The 22,056-nt window shown below is 46.3% G+C and overlaps 1 protein-coding gene across 1 annotated transcript in view; it reads left to right on the top strand.

Annotated features, from left to right (window-relative positions):
• Positions 1–22,056, top strand: part of LOC139542954 (ERC protein 2-like) — a 440,697-nt gene that overhangs the window by 310,130 nt on the left and 108,511 nt on the right. Inside the window, exon 14 of the mRNA XM_071348974.1 lies at positions 10,789–10,977. Within this exon, the coding sequence (XP_071205075.1) occupies positions 10,789–10,977 (189 nt within the window). The remainder of the gene's footprint in view (positions 1–10,788; positions 10,978–22,056) is intronic.

Below are 22,056 nucleotides of genomic sequence, written 5' to 3'. Positions count from 1 at the left end.
TCTTATCTCACCTTACCCCATCTTATCTCACTTTACCCCACCTTATCTCACCTTACCCCATCTTATCTCACCTTACCCCATCTTATCTCACCTGACCCCATCTTATCTCACCTTGCCCCCATTTTATCTCACCTAACCTCACCTTATCTCACCTTACCACATCTTATCTCACCTAATCTCACCTTACCCCATCTTATCTCACCTTACCCAATATTATCTCACCTGACCCCACCTTATCTCACCTTACCCCACCTTATCTCACCTTACCCCAATCTTATCTCACCTGACCCCACCTTATCTCACCTTACCACATCTTATCTCACCTAACCTCACCTTACCCCATCTTATCTCACCTTACCCAATATTATCTCACCTGACCCCACCTTATCTCACCTTACCCCACCTTATCTCACCTTACCCCATCTTATCTCACCTTACCCCACCTTATCTCACCTGACCCCACTTTATCTCACCTTACCACATCTTATCTCACCTAACCTCACCTTACCCCATCTTATCTTATCTCACCTTACCCAATCTTATCTCACCTGACCCCACCTTATCTCACCTTACCCCATCTTATCTCACCTTACCCAATCTTATCTCACCTGACCCCACCTTATTTCACCTTACCCAATCTTTTCTCACCTTACCACATCTTATCTCACCTAACCTAACCTCACCTTACCTCATCTTATCTCACCTTACCCAATCTTATCTCACCTGACCCCACCTTATCTCACCTTACCCCATCGTATCTCACCTAACCCAATCTTATCTCACCTTACCCCATCTTATCTCACCTTACCCCATCTTATCTCACCTTACCCCACCTCAGCTCACCTTACCCCACCTCAGCTCACCTTATCTCACCTTACGCCACCTTATCTCACCGTACCCCACCTCTCCTTACCCCACCTTCTTACCTCACTTTACCCCAACTCACCTAACCTCACCCCGCCCCACCTTATCTCACTCAGCTCACCTTATCCCACCTTACCTTACCCTACCTTACCCCACCTCACCTTATCCCAACCATCTCAACTTCCCCCACCTTATCTCACCTTACCCCATCTTATCTCACCTTACCCCACCTCACCTCACCTTATCTCACCTTACCCCACCTTATCTCACTGTACCCCACCTTATCTCACTGTACCCCACCTTATCTCACTGTACCCCACCTTATCTCACCTTATCCCACCTCACCTCACCTTATCTCACCATGCCCCACCTTATCTCACTGTACCCCACCTCTCCTTACCCCACCTTATCTCACCTCACTTTACCCCAACTCACCTCACCTTACTCCACCTTACCCCACCTTACCTCACCTGACCTCACCTTGTCCCACTTTACCTCACCTTATCTCACCATGCCCCACCTTATCTCACCTTACCCCACCTTACCTCACCTTACTTTACCCTACCTTACCCCACCTCACCTCACCTTACTTTACCCCACCTTACCTCACTTTACTTTACCCTACCTTACCCCACCTCACCTTACCCCACCTCACCTCACCTTACTTTACCCTACCTTACCCCAACTTACCTCACCTTACTTTACCCTACCTTACCCCACCTCACCTTATCCCAACCACCTCACCTTACCCCACCGTATCTCGCCTTACCCCACCTTATCTCACCTTACCCCACCTTTAACTCACATTATCTTACCTTACCCCACCTTATCTCACCTCACCTTATCTCACCTTATCTTACCCCACATTATCACACCTGCTAATACAACTAACCACTAGTGTCTGACCCAGCCAGACCCTTCCAAAGGTGTGTATGTGATTGTGTCTGTTCCCTACCCTTCCTAACTACCTGTTACTCACCATCTAGTCAACTCCTCTCTAATCTCTCAGTAAGAACCACTCACCTCCCAGTCTACACCTCCTCTAACTCTGGTGTCTTGCAGAACACAACCTCCTCTAACTTAGACCAGAGCCTCTCTGTCTCTCTGTCTCTCTATCTCTCTCTCTCTCTCTCTCTCTCTCTCTCTCTCTGCATATTTCAGTGTAATTTGAATCATTAGTGGAGTAAAGGAGTGTGATTCATCACCCATAAGCCTCCCAGCCTGCAGCTATGCTGAGGAACAACACATCACTAACCACTCTGTCACGGCACTGATATAATCCAATGAAGTCTTCATCTGAAATATGGATGCCGTCTGACAGAATCACCATAGTTTCATTAGTAACTATGCCTCGCTCAATTTATGACCTGTCAAAAGTTGTTTGTTAGCGCCATGCTTTTTCAGTCTTCGGCTGCTTTCAACACATGTATTCCCCCTATCCCACACAAACAGCCAATCATTTAGAACTCTGTGAACTCAACGTTTATTTTTCCCGAGCAGACAGTAAACAATTTCAAAGTAATTTCAGTCAACGTGAATCAATCTTTATCATTTCAGAGGGAAATTGGTTTTTGAGCAAGGGTCACACCAAAACCAAAATAAATGACATTCACAAAGTGAATTTAACCCTTTACACTGGAGGGAAATGGCCTCCATGGATCTTCAACTCTAAGTTGGTCTCTCCTAGTTGTGTCGTTGAGGAACTAGAGCAAGCACACTTGTAGTTGTTTTGTTTGGAACACATCCCTGCATCCCTACCATCACATTTACTGTTGTTGTTGTTTACGCAATCCAAAAACGGTCCATTATAAATCCCAATCTGGGTCAGCTCGGCATCATTTGACAGCTTGTTCTATTACCAACATAACTAGCAAAGTTATAAAATATGATCTTACAGTGTTCAGCTTTCACAAGGCAATTCAGGGAAACAGATAACTTTGGTGCCATAGAAAGGAGTCATGAGTGCATCCAGGTGTTTTCTTCACAGTCGACTAACAGGCTCATTGTGTTCAGAACAACCAGGGTATGAAGCCATGTCATCTTGTAACTGTACATCACACAGTGATCAGAAACGTTGACACTGGATATGACATGAGCTTTATGATATGGAAATGTGAAGTGCACATTTGGACTCATGGGTTTTTGGCTTGATTTCAAACACAAAAGCAGTATTTATCTCATCTTTCAAAATACATCAAGTCATTTAATTCACAGAATTTCCTCACTTTGATCAGTAAATTTTTTTGCAAAAGTTTCCCAGTTACCAGGAGGGATGGTGCTCAAGTTCAGAACGTCAGTCAGTATAAAACCCACACAGCACTGTGACGCACAGAGCCTGAGCTCTGACGTCATGTATAGAATTACTGTACAGCCGTTCAAATTTAGGTGCTTACTAGTGCCCAAATCTGCCATTTTCAACCGTATACAGGTACGAGTGTATCACTTTAGCAGTGTTGTAGCCAACGTGATGTGAGAATTATAGCACAGTCTATCTGCTGTGAATCATCCAGGTGCTAAATATTGGTGGAGGAACGGGTAGCTGAATATTGGTGGAGGAATGGGTAGCTGCATATTGGTGGAGGAACGGGTAGCTGAATATTGGTGGAGGAATGGGTAGCTGCATATTGGTGGCGGAACGGGTAGCTGAATATTGGTGGAGGAACGGGTCGCTAAATATCGGTGGAGGAACGGGTAGCTGCATATTGGTTGAGGAACGGGCAGCTGCATATTGGTGGAGGAACGGGTAGCTGAATATTGGTGGAGGAACGGGTCGCTAAATATCGGTGGAGGAACGGGTAGCTGCATATTGGTTGAGGAACGGGCAGCTGCATATTGGTTGAGGAACGGGTAGCTGCATATTGGTGGTGGAACGGGTAGCTGAATATTGGTGGAGGAACGGGTATATGCATATTGGTGGTGGAACGGGTCGCTAAATATTGGTGGAGGAACGGGTCGCTAAATATTGGTGGAGGAACGGGTCGCTAAATATTGGTGGAGGAACGGGTATCTGCATATTGGTGGTGGGACGGGTATCTGCATATTGGTGGTGGATGGGTAGCTGCATATTGGTGGAGGAACGGGTATCTGCATATTGGTGGTGGGACGGGTATCTGCATATTGGTGGTGGGATGGGTATCTGCATATTGGTGGGGGAACGGGTCGCTAAATATTGGTGGAGGAACGGGTCGCTAAATATTGGTGGAGGAACGGGTCGCTAAATATTGGTGGAGGAACGGGTATCTGCATATTGGTGGTGGGACGGGTATCTGCATATTGGTGGTGGATGGGTAGCTGCATATTGGTGGAGGAACGGGTATCTGCATATTGGTGGTGGGACGGGTATCTGCATATTGGTGGTGGATGGGTAGCTGCATATTGGTGGAGGAACGGGTCGCTAAATATTGGTGGAGGAACGGGTCGCTGAATATTGGTGGTGGAACGGGTAGCTGCATATTGGTGGAGGAACGGGTCACTAAATATTGGTGGAGGAACGGGTCACTAAATATTGGTGGAGGAACGGGTCGCTAAATATTGGTTGCGGAACGGGTAGCTGCATATTGGTGGTGGATGGGTAGCTGCATATTGGTGGTGGAACGGGTAGCTGCATATTGGTGGAGGAACGGGTAGCTGAATATTGGTGGAGGAACGGGTAGCTAAATATTGGTGGAGGAACGGGTCACTAAATATTGGTGGAGGAACGGGTCACTAAATATTGGTGGAGGAACGGGTAGCTTAATATTGGTGGAGGAACGGGTCGCTAAATATTGGTGGAGGAACGGGTCGCTAAATATTGGTTGCGGAACGGGTAGCTGCATATTGGTGGTGGATGGGTAGCTGCATATTGGTGGTGGAACGGGTAGCTGAATGTTGGTGGAGGAACGGGTAGCTGCATATTGGTGGAGGAACGGGTAGCTGCATATTGGTGGTGGAACGGGTAGCTGCATATTGGTGGTGGAACGGGTAGCTGCATATTGGTGGAGGAACGGGCAGCTGCATATTGGTGGTGGAACGGGCAGCTGCATATTGGTGGTGGAACGGGTAGCTGCATATTGGTGGTGGAACGGGTAGCTGAATATTGGTGGTGGAACGGGTAGCTGCATATTGGTGTTGGAACGGGTAGCTGCATATTGGTGGTGGAACGAGTAGCTGCATATTGGTGGAGGAACGGGTAGCTGAATATTGGTGGTGGAACGGGTAGCTGCATATTGGTGGTGGAACGGGTAGCTGCATATTGGTGGTGGAACGGGTAGCTGAATATTGGTGGTGGAACGGGTAGCTGCATATTGGTGGTGGAACGGGTAGCTGCATATTGGTGGTGGAACGGGTAGCTGCATATTGGTGGTGGAACGGGTAGCTGCATATTGGTGGTGGAACGGGTAGCTGCATATTGGTGGAGGAACGTGTCATGTTTTGTCTTTGATCATGTCTTGTCCCTGTGCTTCCCTCTGCTGGTCTTATTAGGTTCTTTCCCTCTTTCTCTCTCTCTCTCTCCTCCTGCCTCTCTCCCTCTCCCGCTCTCTCTCTCTATCGTTCCGTTCCTGCTCCCAGCTGTTTCTCATTCTCCTAACGACCTCATTTACTCTTTCACACCTGTCCCCTATTTTGCCCTCTGATTAGAGTCCCTATTTCTCCCTCTGTTTTCCGCTTCTGCCTGGTCGGATTCTTGTTTGATGTTTGCTGTTCCTGTGTCCTTGTTCCGCCCTGTCGTGTTCTTTGCCTTCTTCAGATGCTGCGTGTGAGCAGGTGTCTATGTCAGCTACGGCCAGTGCCTTCCTGAAGCGACCTGCAGTCTGTGGTCGCGTCTCCAGTCGTTCCTCTCTATTGACGAGAGGATTTCAGTTTCCTGTTTTGGATTGACCATTGATAATTCCAGGAGAATCATTATTTGTTTAATACTGGAATAAAGACTCTGTTACTATTACGTCGCTTTTGGGTCCTCATTCACCAGCATAACAGAAGAATCCGACCAAGAATGGACCCAGCGACTACGGATTCTCGCAACACTGCCGTCGAGATCCAGGGAGCAATGCTCGGCAGACACGAGCAGGAATTGTCTGCTGCTCGTCATGCCGTTGAGACCCTGGCCGCTCATGTCTCCGATCTCTCAGGACAGTTTCAGAGTCTTCGTCTCGTGCCACCAGCTACTTCCTGGTCTTCCGAGTCTCCGGAGCCTAGGGTTAATAACCCACCATGTTACTCTGGGCAGCCCACTGAGTGTCGCTCCTTTCTCACCCAGTGTGATATTGTGTTCTCTCTCCAGCCCAACACATACTCAGGAGAGAGAGCTCGGATCGCTTACGTCATATCACTCCTTACTGGTCGGGCTCGGGAGTGGGGCACAGCTATCTGGGAGGCAAGGGCTGAGAGTTCTAACGTTTATCAGAACTTTAAGGAGGAGATGATACGGGTTTTTGATCGTTCAGTTTTTGGGAAGGAGGCTTCCAGGGCCCTGGCTTCCCTATGTCAAGGTGATCGATCCATAACGGATTACTCTATAGAGTTTCGCACTCTTGCTGCATCCAGTGACTGGAACGAGCCGGCGTTGCTCGCTCGTTTTCTGGAGGGACTCCACGCTGAGGTTAAGGATGAGATTCTCTCCCGGGAGGTTCCTTCCAGCGTGGACTCTTTGATTGCACTCGCCATCCGCATAGAACGACGGGTAGATCTTCGTCACCGAGCTCGTGGAGGAGAGCTCGCGTTAACGGTGTTTCCCCTCTCCGCATCTCAACCATCTCCTCCCATCGGCTCAGAGACTGAGCCCATGCAGCTGGGAGGTATTCGCATCTCGACTAAGGAGAGGGAACGGAGAATCACCAACCGCCTTTGCCTCTATTGCGGTTCTGCTGGACATTTTGTCATGTCATGTCCAGTAAAGGGCCAGAGCTCATCAGTAAGCGGAGGGCTACTGGTGAGCGCTACTACTCAGGTCTCTCCATCAAGATCCTGTACTACCTTGTCGGTCCATCTACGCTGGACCGGTTCGGCTGCTTCCTGCAGTGCCTTGATAGACTCTGGGGCTGAGGGTTGTTTTATGGACGAAGCATGGGCTCGGAAACATGACATTCCTCTCAGACAGTTAGGGAAGCCCACGCCCATGTTCGCCTTAGATGGTAGTCCTCTCCCCAGTATCAGATGTGAGACACTACCTTTAACCCTCACAGTATCTGGTAACCACAGTGAGACCATTTCCTTTTTGATTTTTCGTTCACCTTTTACACCTGTTGTTTTGGGTCATCCCTGGCTAGTATGTCATAATCCTTCTATTAATTGGTCTAGTAATTCTATCCTATCCTGGAACGTTTCTTGTCATGTGAAGTGTTTAATGTCTGCTATCCCTCCTGTTTCTTCTGTCCCCTCTACTCAGGAGGAACCTGGTGATTTGACAGGAGTGCCGGAGGAATATCATGATCTACGCACGGTCTTCAGTCGGTCCAGAGCCAACTCTCTTCCTCCTCACCGGTCGTATGATTGTTGTATTGATCTCCTTCCGGGGACCACTCCCCCTCGGGGTAGACTATACTCTCTGTCGGCTCCCGAACGTAAGGCTCTCGAGGATTATCTGTCTGTTTCTCTCGACGCCGGTACCGTGGTGCCTTCTTCCTCTCCCGCCGGAGCGGGGTTTTTCTTTGTTAAGAAGAAGGAGGGTACTCTGCGCCCCTGCGTGGATTATCGAGGGCTGAATGACATAACGGTTAAGAATCGTTATCCGCTTCCCCTTATGTCGTCAGCCTTCGAGATTCTGCAGGGAGCCAGGTTCTTTACTAAGTTGGACCTTCGTAACGCTTACCATCTCGTACGCATCAGAGAGGGGGACGAGTGGAAAACGGCGTTTAACACTCCGTTAGGGCATTTTGAATACCGGGTTCTGCCGTTCGGTCTCGCTAATGCTCCAGCTGTCTTTCAGGCATTAGTTAATGATGTACTGAGAGACATGCTGAACATCTTTGTTTTCGTTTACCTTGACGATATCCTGATTTTTTCACCGTCACTCGAGATTCATGTTCAGCACGTTCGACGTGTACTCCAGCGCCTTTTGGAGAATTGTCTCTACGTGAAGGCTGAGAAGTGCGCCTTTCATGTCTCCTCTGTCACATTTCTCGGTTCTGTTATTTCCGCTGAAGGCATTCAGATGGATCCCGCTAAGGTCCAGGCTGTCAGCGATTGGCCCGTTCCTAAGTCACGTGTCGAGTTACAGCACTTTCTCGGTTTCGCTAATTTCTATCGGCGTTTCATTCGTAATTTCGGTCAAGTGGCTGCTCCTCTCACAGCTCTGACTTCTGTCAAGACTTGCTTTAAGTGGTCCGGTTCCGCCCAGGGAGCTTTTGATCTCCTCAAGAAGCGTTTTACATCCGCCCCTATCCTTGTTACTCCTGACGTCACTAAACAATTCATTGTCGAGGTTGACGCTTCAGAGGTGGGCGTGGGAGCCATTCTGTCCCAGCGCTTCCAGTCTGACGATAAGGTCCATCCTTGCGCTTACTTTTCTCATCGCCTGTCGCCATCGGAACGCAACTATGATGTGGGTAACCGCGAACTGCTCGCCATCCGCTTAGCCATAGGCGAATGGCGACAGTGGTTGGAGGGGGCGACCGTCCCTTTTGTCGTTTGGACTGACCATAAGAACCTTGAGTACATCCGTTCTGCCAAACGACTTAATGCACGTCAAGCTCGTTGGGCGTTGTTTTTCGCTCGTTTCGAGTTCGTGATTTCCTATCGCCCGGGAAATAAGAACACCAAGCCTGATGCCTTATCCCGTCTCTTTAGTTCTCCTGTGGCTTCTACCGACCCCGAGGGGATTCTCCCTGAAGGGCGTGTTGTCGGGTTGACTGTCTGGGGAATTGAGAGACAGGTAAAGCAAGCACTCACTCACACTGCGTCGCCGCGCGCTTGTCCTAGTAACCTTCTGTTCGTTCCTGTCTCTACTCGTCTGGCTGTTCTTCAGTGGGCTCATTCTGCCAAGTTAGCTGGCCACCCCGGCGTTCGGGGTACGCTTGCTTCTATTCGCCAGCGGTTTTGGTGGCCTACTCAGGAGCGGGACACGCGCCGTTTCGTGGCTGCTTGTTCGGACTGCGCGCAGACTAAGTCAGGTAACTCTCCTCCTGCCGGTCGTCTCAGACCGCTTCCCATTCCTTCTCGACCATGGTCTCACATCGCCTTAGACTTTATTACCGGTCTGCCTTCGTCTGCGGGGAAGACTGTGATTCTTACGGTTATCGATAGGTTCTCTAAGGCGGCACATTTCATTCCCCTCGCTAAGCTTCCTTCCGCTAAGGAGACGGCACAAATCATCATTGAGAATGTGTTCAGAATTCATGGCCTCCCGTTAGACGCCGTTTCAGACAGAGGTCCGCAATTCACGTCACAGTTTTGGAGGGAGTTCTGTCGTTTGATTGGTGCTTCCGTCAGTCTCTCTTCCGGGTTTCATCCCCAGTCTAACGGTCAAGCAGAAAGGGCCAATCAGTCGATTGGTCGCATATTACGCAGCCTTTCGTTTCGAAACCCTGCGTCTTGGGCAGAACAGCTCCCCTGGGCTGAGTACGCTCACAACTCGCTTCCTTCGTCTGCTACCGGGCTATCTCCGTTTCAGAGTAGTCTTGGTTACCAGCCTCCTCTGTTCTCGTCCCAGCTCGCCGAGTCCAGCGTTCCCTCCGCTCAGGCTTTTGTCCAACGTTGTGAGCGCACCTGGAGGAGGGTCAGGTCTGCACTTTGCCGTTACAGGGCGCAGACTGTGAGAGCCGCCAATAAACGTAGGATTAAGAGTCCTAGGTATTGTCGCGGTCAGAGAGTGTGGCTTTCCACTCGTAACCTTCCCCTTACGACAGCTTCTCGCAAGTTGACTCCGCGGTTCATTGGTCCGTTCCGTGTCTCTCAGGTCGTCAATCCTGTCGCTGTGCGACTGCTTCTTCCGCGACATCTTCGTCGCGTCCACCCTGTCTTCCATGTCTCTTGTGTCAAGCCTTTTCTTCGCGCCCCCGTTCGTCTTCCCTCCCCCCCCCCGTCCTTGTCGAGGGCGCTCCTATTTACAAGGTACGAAGGATCATGGACATGCGTTCTCGGGGACGTGGTCACCAGTACTTAGTGGATTGGGAGGGTTACGGTCCTGAGGAGAGGAGTTGGGTTCCATCTCGGGACGTGCTGGACCGTTCGTTGATTGATGATTTCCTTCGTTGCCGCCAGGGTTCCTCCTCGAGTGCGCCAGGAGGCGCTCGGTGAGTGGGGGGGTACTGTCATGTTTTGTCTTTGATCATGTCTTGTCCCTGTGCTTCCCTCTGCTGGTCTTATTAGGTTCTTTCCCTCTTTCTCTCTCTCTCTCTCCTCCTGCCTCTCTCCCTCTCCCGCTCTCTCTCTCTATCGTTCCGTTCCTGCTCCCAGCTGTTTCTCATTCTCCTAACGACCTCATTTACTCTTTCACACCTGTCCCCTATTTTGCCCTCTGATTAGAGTCCCTATTTCTCCCTCTGTTTTCCGCTTCTGCCTGGTCGGATTCTTGTTTGATGTTTGCTGTTCCTGTGTCCTTGTTCCGCCCTGTCGTGTTCTTTGCCTTCTTCAGATGCTGCGTGTGAGCAGGTGTCTATGTCAGCTACGGCCAGTGCCTTCCTGAAGCGACCTGCAGTCTGTGGTCGCGTCTCCAGTCGTTCCTCTCTATTGACGAGAGGATTTCAGTTTCCTGTTTTGGATTGACCATTGATAATTCCAGGAGAATCATTATTTGTTTAATACTGGAATAAAGACTCTGTTACTATTACGTCGCTTTTGGGTCCTCATTCACCAGCATAACAGAACGGGTAGCTGCATATTGGTGGAGGAACGGGTAGCTGCATATTGGTGGTGGAACGGGTAGAATGAGTTTCTCCCATTCCATGTAAAGGGTTTTGAGATTGAAAAATGCTAAACACACTATAAATTGTAAATGTTCTCCTCCAGACCCAGAGTAGGATGAAGCTCATAGCAGACAACTATGATGAAGAACATCTACACCCTCATCATCCTCACCATCCTCACCACCCCCACCCGGGGGTACACCCGGCTCACCCGGCACACCCTGCTCACCCACACCACCGGACCCCTGCAAGAGGACCACCCCACGCCAACCACAGAGCCCCAATGGACCAGGTTAGTACTCTCTCTCTCTCTCTCTCTCTCTCTCTCTCTCTCTCTCTCTCTCTCTCTCTCTCTCACACACACTCACACTCACACACACCCACCACACAGCTGAAAGATGTGATTAGACATTGATTTGGTATGTGCTAGGTTCTGCTCCTCTCTCTTTGTCTGAGCTGACAGTAATACACATATCATCCTCAGAGGCAGCTACTTGTGGTCTGATCATCATCAAAGAAATCCCCTCTCTCTTCTCACCTCCATTCCTCCACCACTCCATCTCCATCCTTGCCAACTTACAGTCATTTAGATATGAGGCTGCCAGATAAGTATTTTTGATTTATGTGTGAGGTTAGTTTATACTCCCCCCTCATACAAAACTCTCTCTGAGTTTAGTGTCAATAACATCATCTCAGGATCATCTCCAACTTCCCTTAGGACACTCAAATTAGTCCCTGTTAGAAGAGAGCTCAATGGATACAGTGTCTTCCGAAAGTATTCCTAACCCTTGACGTATTCCACATTTTGATATGTTACAGCCTGAATTCAAAATGGATTCAATATTTTTTTCCCAGCTATCTACACTCAATACCCCATAATGAAAAGTGAAAACAGGTTTTTTTTGAATTTTTGCAAATGTACATAAGTAAATGAGTCAATACATGTTAGAATCACCTTGATTACAGCTGTGAGTCTTTCAGGGTAAGTCTCTGAGAGCTTTGCACAATTGGATTGTACAATATTTGCACATTATTCTTATTCTGTCAAGTTGGTTGTTGATCATTGCTAGACAGCTATTTTCAAGTCTTGCCATAGATTTTCAAGCCGATTTAAGTCAAAAATGGAACCAGGCCACTCAGGAACATTCAATGTCATCTTGGTAAGCAACTCCAGTGTATATTTTGGCCTTGTGTTTTAGGTTAAGGTTTTTTCTCCCAGTGTCTGTTGGAAAGTAGACTGAACAAGTTTTTCCTCTAGGATTTTGCCTGTGCTTAGCTCTATTCTGTCTTTTTATCCTAAAAAACTCCCTAGTTCATGACGATGGCAAGCATACTCATAACAAGATGCAGCCACCACCATGCTTGAAAATATTAAGTGATACTCAGTGACTTGTTGTGTTGTTTACGACCCAAATATAACACTTAAAGTTCATTTCTATGCCACATATTTTTGCAGTTTTACTTGAGTGCCTTATTGCAAACAGGATGCATGTTTTGGAATATTTGTATTCTGTACAGGCTTCCTTCTTTTCACTCTGTCATTTAGGTTAGTATTGTGGAGTAACTACAATGTTGTTGATCCATCCTCACTGTTCTCCTATCACCGCCATTAAACTCTGTATCTGTTTTAAAGTCACCATTGGCCTGTACCATGGACCTTCCTCTCCAGGAACTGAGTTAGGAAGGGCACCTCTATCTTTGTAGTGACTGTGTGTATTGATACACCATCCAAAGTGTAATTAATAACTTCACCATGCTCAAAGGGATATTCAATGTCTGTTTTTTGTATTTTTGTTAGTGTTAGATTTTGGGTTAGGAGGTAGGGTTAGTTTTAGAGTTAGGAGCTAGGTTCAGGGTTAGGGAAAATAGGATTTTGAATGGGACTGAATTGTATGTCCCCACAAGACTGTGTGTGTGTGTGTGTGTGTGTGTGTGTGTGTGTGTGTGTGTGTGTGTGTGTGTGTGTGTGTGTGTGTGTGTGTGTGTGTGTGTGTGTGTGTGTGTGTTGTAATGTGTGTGTGTGTGTGTGTTGTAATGTGTGTGTGTGTGAATATGTGTGTGTGTGTGTGTGTGTGTGTGTGTGTGTGTGTGTGTGTGTGTGTGTGTGTGTGTGTGTGTGTGTGTTTATATATGTGTGTGTCTGACAGAAGCAGCTTGGGGGCTATCAGGTGTGCTGTCTGGATAGTCTCCCATTGATAAGAGTGTCTCTGGCATTATATGTACTAAGAAATCATTTAAGGTGTACATTTTACATGGGAAGGTTTTACACCAGGCGGGCTGCAGCGTTCTGGATAACGTGCAGGGGTTTGATGGCACAAGCAGGGAGCCCAACCAACAGTTGCAGTAGTCCAGATGGGAGATGACAAGTGCCTGGATTAGAACCTGCGCCTTTTCCTCTGTGAAGTAGGGTCGTACTCTATGGATACTAGTCACTGCTTTGATGTTTGCAGAGAACGACAGGGTGTTTTCCAGGGTTACACCAAGGTTCTTTGTACTCTGGGAGGGGGACACCATGGAGTTGTCAACCGTGATGTATAGGTCTTTGAGCAGGCAGGCCTTCCTTGGGAGGAAGAGCAGCACCATCTTGTCGAGGTTGAGCTTGGGGTGGTGGGCCAACATCCAAGCTGAGATATCTGGCAGGCACGCAGAAATCTGTGTCGCCACCTGGGTGTCAGAAGGGGGGAAGGAGAAAAGTAATTGAGTGTCATCCTCATAGCAATGATAGGAGAGACCATGTAAGGATATGATGTAGCCGAGTGACTTGGTGTATAGAGAGAAGAGGGCCTAGATCCAAGCCCTGGGGGACACCAGTAATTAGAGTACGTGGTGCAGAAACAGATCCTCCCCACGTCACCTGGTAGGAGCGGCCTGCCAGGTAGAATGCAATCCAATAGTGTGGAGAGACTGAGACGCCCAGCCCTGAGAGGGTTGAGAGGAGGATCTGATGGTTCACAGTGTCGAAGGCAGCAGATAAATCTAGGAGGATGAGAACAGAGGAGAGAGAGTCAGGAGGATAAAGGAAGGAAATAGTTTCCTAGGGTTAGAGGCAGAAGCTTGACATTTTGAGTGATAGAAAGCAGTTTTAGAAGCAGGTACAAAGGAAGAGAAGGTAGAGTGAGTGAAAGGATGATAGGTCCTCCTGAAGTTTAGTTTTCCTCGCTCAGCTGCTTGCAGCCCTGTTCTGTAAGTTCACAATGTGTCACTCAGCCACGGAGCGGGAGGGCCGAGCCGGCCAAGAGGAAAGGGGACAGTGCGAGTCATAGGATGCGGAAAGGGAGGAGAGTAAGGTCGAAGAGGCAGAATCAGTAGACAGGAAGAAGAAGGATTTAACAGAGATGATAGGATAGAAGAGTAGAGAGTAGTGGGAGAGAGAAGGCGAAGTCATGTGCCGTCACACTCTATCTGTGTAGGGGCTGAGTGGCTCGGGTTGGAGGAAAGAGAGACAGAAAAGTAAACAAAGTAGTGATCAGAGACACGGAGGGGGGTTGCAGTGTGATTAGTAGGAATACCTCTAGTAAAGATGAGGTCAAGCATATTGCCTGCCTTGTGAGTGGGAGCGGACTGGGAAAGGGTGAGGTCAAAGAGTGGAAAGAGAGAGTTGGAAAGAAATGAATCGAAGGCAGACATCGGGACGAAGAGCGGTGAGCCATCGTCAGGAAGTGAGCTTATCAAGGTGTCAAGGTCATTGAGGAGCTCTCTAAGGGCACCTGGTGGGTGATAGATGACAATAATGTTAAGCTCGAGTGGACAAGTGACAGTGACAGCATGGATCTCAAATGAGGAGATGGACAGGTGAGAGAGAGAGGGAGAAAAGAGAATCTCCAGTTAGGAGAAATGACTAGACCTGTTCCACCACCGTGACGACCAGATGCTCTCGGACTATGAGAGAAAATGTAGTCAGATGAAGAGAGAGCAGCTGGAGTAGCAGGGTTTTCTGGGGTGATCCCATGTCTCTGTCAGGGCCAAAGTGTCAAGGGACTGAAGGGCAGCATAGGCTGAGATTAACTCTTGAGTTCATGACCGCACATCAGCAGTTCCAAATGCTGCCAGAGACCATGAATTCCACATGGGTTGTGCACGCAGGGTACACTAAATTAGAAGGATTGCATCCAAGGGGTGGGTAGGGTCTGCAAAGCCTACCTGGAGAGGAGTGAACAGGTATAGAAAACACACATACTTGCCAAAGCTACAAAACAGCAAAATGAGATCATCTGAAAATAACTAGGTAAGATACTCAAGAGACAGAGTGGTGTGGAGCCTTCCTCTCTTTCCTTCCTTGATTAACTGCAGAAAAACTCAGCAGAACTGTCTTAGCTTTGCCACGAGACCGCCGCTGACACGACCCCCGCTGACACGACCCACGCTTACACGACCCCCGCTTACACGACTGCCGCTGCGAAAACGGGAGACTGAAGTACTAATACTAATTGATAATACTAATTGCAAAGATGAAGAGCACACATTCCGGTACAACAACAATCACAAATTGCCCTGCCCCTTGACCCTGGTTGATGTGAAAACAATCAGCTGTGGTGAGCAGTCAGCAGTTCACACATCAAGTAGGACACTGGGAAGACAGGCAGCACTTAAAGTAGATGGCCCTAGTTAGCAAAAAGACAGTACTAGACAACAACAGATAAAGACTACAATTATACTTATCACTCCTGCAGTTATCAGGAGTCCTCTAGCTATAGAATAAAGTGCTGCCAAGGGTGTACCCAACACTTACAGTTTCCCCTAACCAACCACCACACACAACAATAGAGCAGTAAAACTGGCCTCTACTCCTCCTTTCATCTCCTTCACCTGCACTAATGTACGATATATTTGGCTTTCACCTATCCTTTGTTTTAAGACCACTAAAGGAGATGAGGAGAGGTTAGGGAGAAGGGAGGGAGGATAGGTAAGAGTGGAGAGGAAGCCACTTTAGTCTATTGGAATGCTTATACTGTAGAACACATGCACTATAGATAATCATCTTATCCCATTACCACCTGCTACTGACCTCTTCTATGTGTTTAATAATGTTAATAATTCATAATCTTATTGTTCTCTAATTCATGTGTGATTGGGGAAACTCCGCAACCTCTGTGTGTGTCTGTGTGTGTGTGTCAAGGGGACTTCCAAATAGGAGTAGAGGTGCTGGAATCACACGCCTGTTCCCTCAGACAAGCACCATTGCATGTTTCAAGCATGCTGTTTAAACATGACCAAAGCTAACACACACTGGGATATCCCCACTCTTACACACACCACTTCTAATAGAAATATCTCTCACTCAATATGGCCTCCTGCACTATTTAATAGAGACATTGTTTATAGACCTGACACGCAGCATAGCGCGGTAGCAGGCTACAAGCAACTTCTCAGACACTTAAGTCAGAAAGAAAAAGGCCAGCAGTGAAACTATGAATACGACTGCTCGGAAATCTTGTTAAGCATGCAGAGAATAACAAAATAACTCATAAATCTGGGCCAAATGGCTGGAAATGCCCCCTTAAAATGGAATCTTTACATGTGTAAAAGGGATAGCACACTGTATGCAAAGTGAAATGGAAAGCTGAACGTAAAGCTATAGGCTGGAAAAAGTTTAAACTGTTGTTAGGGTTAAAGACAAGCTGAATAAATAGTAGACTATTGTTCTCTCTCTCTCTCGCTCCCCCTCTGCCTCACTCTCTCTCCCTCCCCCTCTCTCTCTCTCTCAATTCAATTCAATTCAATTCAATTCAATTGACTTTATTGACATGGCAAGTTATTATTACTTACATTGTCAAAGTATACATATCGAAAAATTTAAATAAAATATATATGTATATATATACACAAAATATATATATATTTATATATAAATAAATGGTGGGACTAACAGTAATAATAATAGTAGTAGTGGACATGGGATTACCATTAATAACAGCTACAACAACAATATTAATCAGAACAACAATACATTAAAGCAACAGTAGTAGACCAGTGTCAACATGACTGAGAAGACACATGACCTGGTACGAAAGACAAAACAAAACTAAGCTAAATGGGAAATATTATCAACATTACTTTGCATTTTTCACTGGCTGTCCCTCAGGCTGTGGCAGGAGGACACATATTTGGCTGCCAAAACTGCACATTTTGGCTTTTCACCCAACAAATATTTGAATTTTTCTTCATCTTTTATAGTTTCAAATTCTTTGTATTGAATTATAATTTTGGGAAAGAAATATGCTCTTAGGTCTGAGTATTTGTCACAGTGTAGTAGGAAATGCACTTCTGTCTCTACCTCTCCCCTGGAGCAGAGTGAGCACAGCCTGTCCTCCCTGGGCAGCCAGGTTTGTCTGTGACGACCGGTCTCTATAGCCAGACTGTGCTCACTGAGTCTGTACCTAGTCAATGTTTTCCTCAGTTTTCTATCAGTCACAGTGGTCAGATAGTCTGCCACCATGTACTGTCTGTTTAGAGCCAAATAGCATTGAAGTTTACTTTGATTTTTTGTGGTGTCTTTCCAATAGGTTATATATTTTTCTTTTTGTTTTGTGATGATTTGGTTGGGCCAGATTTTCTGAGGGCTGTCCCGAGGCTCTATGGGGTTGGTTTGGGTTGGTGAACTGAGCCTCAGAACCAGCTGGCTGAGGGGACTCTTCTCTGGTTTCATCTCTTGACATTGTAGAGCTGTGTGATGGAATGTTTTAGGGTCACTTGTTTTTAGATGGTTGTAAAATTTGATGGCTCTTTTTTCTATTCGAATGAGGAGGGGATATTGGCCCAATTCTGCCCTACATGCGTTATTTGGAGTTTTTCTTTGTACTTGCAATACAGTCTTGCAAAACTCTGCATGCAATACTTCAATTGGATGTTTGTCCCATTTAGTAAATTCATTATTAGAGAGTGGACCCCATACTTCACTGCCATATAGAGCAATTGGTTCTATAACTGATTGAAAAATTTTGAGCCAGATTCTAATTGGAATTTCAATTTTGATGTTCCTTTTAATGGCATAGAATGCTCTTCTTGCTTTGTCTCTCAGCTCATTCACAGCCATGTGAAAGCTACCTGTGTTGCTGATATTTAGTCCTAGATATGTGTAGTTTTTGGTGTGTTCTAATAGAACTGTGTCCAAATAGAATTTATATTTGTCATCCTTATTTCCGGACCTTTTTTGGAATATCATTATATTTGTTTTTTTTTAGGTTAACGGTCAGAGCCCAAGTCTGACAGAACCTGTGAAGATGATCTAGGTGTTGCTGTAACCCCTCTTTAGTGGGAGACAGCAGCACCAGGTCATCTGCGTACAGCAGACACTTGATTTCAGTGTTGTGTAGGGTGATACCAGGTGCTGTCGATTCTTCTAATGTTTTTGCCAATTCATTCATGTAGATGTTAAATAATGTTGGACTTATTGGGCAGCCCTGTTTCACTCCCCGCCCCTGAGAGAAGAAGTCTGTTTGCTTGTTGCCAATTTTAACCGCACATTTGTTTTTAGTGTACATTGATTTAATAAAATCATATGTTTTCCCTCCAATACCACTTTCTATTAGTTTATAAAAAAGACCTTCGTGCCAAATTGAATCAAATGCTTTCTTGAAATCTACAAAACACGAGTAGATTTTGCCTTTGTTTTGGTTAACTTGTTTATCAATTAGAGTGTGGAGGGTGTAAATGTGGTCTGTTGTACGATAATTTTTTAGAAATCCAATCTGGCTTCTGCTCAGGACGTTGTGTTCGTCAAGGAAATGATGTAGTCTGCTATTTATAATACTGCAGAGAATTTTCCCCAAGTTGCTGTTAACGCATATTCCTCTGTAATTATTTGGGTCAAATTTGTCTCCATTTTTATAGATTGGTGTGATCAGTCCCTGGTTCCAAATATCGGGGAAAATACCTGCAGTGAGGATAATGTTGAAGAGTTTGAGTATAGCCAATTTGAATTTGTGGTCTGTATATTTGATCATTTCATTTAAAATCCCATCAGCACCACAGGCCTTTTTGGGTTGGAGATTGCATATTTTTTCCAATAATTCTTCTTCTGTAATTGGGGTATCCACAGGATTCTGATAGTCTTTGACTGCTAATTCAAGGATTTGTAATTTTTCTTGTATATCTTTTTGTTCTGGGCTCTTTGTTATATTGCTGTAGAGGTTTGCAAAGTGATTTCTCCACATATCCCCATTTTGGATAGCCAACTCCTCATGATGAGGTTTGTTTAATTTATTCCAATTCTCCCAGAAGTGGTTTGATTCTATGGATTCCTCAATTCCATCCAGCTGATTTCTAATGTGCTGTTCCTTTTTTGTTCTTAGGGTGCGTTTGTATTGCTTCAGTGTTTCCCCATATTGAAGGCGTATATTTTTGTTGTCTGGTTCTCTGTGTTTTTGATTAGATATATTTCTCAATGACTTTCTTAGATTTTTGCAATCATTATCAAACCATTTTTCATTATCTGTTATTTTTGGTTTGCTCTTATGCTTCTTTAGATTAGCCAAGGAGGCTAATTTGTCAAATATAAAGTTTATGTTCCTAACGGCCAAATTTACACCTTCATTGCTGAAGGAGAATGTTAAGGCTAAAAAGTTGTCCAGGAGAGATTGTATTTTTTGGCTACTAATTGCTTTTTGGTAGATGTCTGTACTGTTTGCACTCCATCTATAGGCTTGTTTAGTACCATGTAATTTATTGGGCCATGATGCTTCATGGTTGGGTTCTGCTCTTCTCAGATACACTGTGATTTTACTGTGGTCTGAGAGAGGTGTTAGTGGGCTGACTGTGAAGGCTCTGAGAGACTCTGGGTTTAGGTCGGTGAGGAAGTAGTCTACAGTGCTGCTGCCAAGGGATGAGCTGTAGGTGTACCTACCAAAAGAGTCTCCTCTCAGCCTGCCATTGACTATGTACAGACCCAGTGTTCGACAGAGCCTCAGGAGCTGTAATCCATTTTTGTTTTTCACTTTGTCATAGTTGTTTCTGTGGGGGTACGTGGGGAGGGAAAGGTTATTGCTTCCTGGTAGGTGTTTATCCCCATGACTGTTAATAGTGTCTTGTTCTTCTGCTATTCTAGCATTCAGGTCTCCACAGACCAGTACGTTGCCTTGGGCCTGAAAGTGACTCATCTCTCCCTCTAGAATGGAGAAGCTCTCTTCGTTGAAGTAGGGTGACTCTGAGGGGGGAATGTATGTGGCACAGAGGAAGACGTTTTTATCTGTCAAGATAGCCTCCTTGTTGATTTTTAACCAGATAAAGAATTCTCCTGTTTTGATCAATTCGATTGAATTAATTAGTTCAGATTTATACCATATTAGCATTCCCCCTGAGTCTCTGCCCTGTTTGATTCCTTTTAATTTAGTGGATGGTATGATTATCTCCCTATAACCTAGTGGACAGCCAGTGGAAACATCACCTCTGCACCATGTTTCCTGTAGTACTAAAATATCAACATCATCAATTTCTTTCAGGAAGTCTGGGTTTCTGCTCTTTAGCCCAAAAGCAGAGGACTTCAATCCTTGTATATTCCAACATGCAACGTAAAAAGACTTCATAACTTTTTTTTTTCTCTTTTCTTTACCTTTCAAAATGAGACAAACACTCACAATCCAAGAAAAACCATTAAAATAGGATTTTTCAATTAAAGTAAACTCTTATTTTGCAAATGTGATTTGTTTATCATTTAAGATAGAATTTGTGTCATGCCACTTGGGTGGATGTAGTGTGAGAATGGTGGAGTTCTTGTGCTCATCTTACCATGACCCTCGGCCCATCACATGTGAGCATAGTAGACTCAGCATTTGTTTAATGTCACTCATTTGGTTGGTGGGGGCTGGGCCAGCTCTCTCTCTCTCTCTCTCTATCGTTCTCTCTCTCTCTCTCTCCCCCTCTGCCTCGCTCTCTCTCTCTCGCTCCCCCTCTCTCTCTCACTCTCTCTCTCCCCCTCTGCCTCGCTCTCTCTCTCGCTCCCCCCCTCTCTCTCTCTCTCTCGCTCTCTCTCTCTCTCTCTCTCTCTCTCTCTCTCTCTCTCTCTCTCTCTCTCTCATTCTCTCTCTCTCTCTCTCTCTCTCTCTCTCTCTCTCTCTCTCTCCCTCCCCCTCTGCCTCGCTCTCCCTCTCTCTCTCTCTCTCCCTCTGTCTCTCTCTTTTTATTTCTCTCTCCCGTGTCCAACAGACTCTCATCAGAAACTGCAAACACACTCGTTCCCGGCTGCATTGACAGAGGTCATCCCAATCAATTATCCTCATGTCTGACCTTTGACCTATAGTGGAAGTTCCGCAGAGGTCACCATAGGGTGTGTATGTGTGTGTGAGAGGTCAGATTAGGGTCCCTGAGATTAAACTGTTTTTCCTCCAAACACAGTGCCCCACTCGGCCTTTTATCTCTCTCTTTTATCTGAACGTGATTAATTACACTATTTTTCCTCACCACCTCTTCCTCCCATCACCCACTCCTCCTCTCCTTCTTCCCTTGTCTCTCCTCTTCTACTCCTCCTCTCCTCCACCTCACGTTTCCTACTCCCCAACTTCTTCTTCCTTACCCCCCTCCTCCCTTATTTCTGTTTCTCCTCCTCCTCCTCCTCCTCCTCCTCTTCTCCCATCCTCTGCTCCAACTTTCCTCCCTCCCTTCTGTTTTTCTTTTCTCTACTCCTCATAGCTGGGTGTCTGACCATGGCTAGCGGTGCAGTGTAGCACTCAGTCCAGAGGTGAGCTCGTTCCCGGCTGTTTTGACAGAGGTCATCCCAATCAATTTCCCTCATGTCTGACCTTTGACCTATAGTGGATGTTCCGCAGAAGCCACCATAGGGCTTGTGTGCGTTTGTATGCATTTGTGTGTGTGATTGATGATGAAGAGGGTCTGGTCAAACACCCCAGAGACACAATGCTTTCCAAGGCTGTCAGATGGAGAGATACACTCAGAGCCATTATAAACAAAAACACACATACACAAACACACCTTTTTTCCATGACCAAACCATATCTCAGCTCTTGGGTCTCATTATTGCATCATTATTCATGTAGATAACAGACACCTTTATTTATCTTATCAGGCCATCCAAGTTGGCATCCACCACCTGTTTTCACCTAACCTGTTTTTACCTCACTTCAGTTTGACGGGCATGTTGTGTCCATGTTGTTCTGATTTAGCCACAGCTACAGCGCTGCCAGGGACTTGGCACCATGCCTCTGTAAGGAAATAGAGAACAGTCATAAAGTGTTTATCAGAGTTAGAATTACAAGGCCTCTCTCTGGTTGTTGTTCCTTATTCTCCCCCTCGACAGGCTGCCTGCTCTGTAAGAAGTAGCACATGGTATTTAGCCCTGACTGGGTGGGTGTGTGTGTGTGTGTGTGTGTGTGTGTGTGTGTGTGTGTGGGTGTGGGTGTGTGTGTGTGTGTGGTTGCAT

This window comes from Salvelinus alpinus, chromosome 17, assembly GCF_045679555.1.
Source record: "Salvelinus alpinus chromosome 17, SLU_Salpinus.1, whole genome shotgun sequence".
Lineage (NCBI taxonomy): Eukaryota > Metazoa > Chordata > Actinopteri > Salmoniformes > Salmonidae > Salvelinus > Salvelinus alpinus.
Note: the sequence above shows the minus strand (reverse complement) of the source record. Positions and strands in the feature narration are given on the sequence as shown.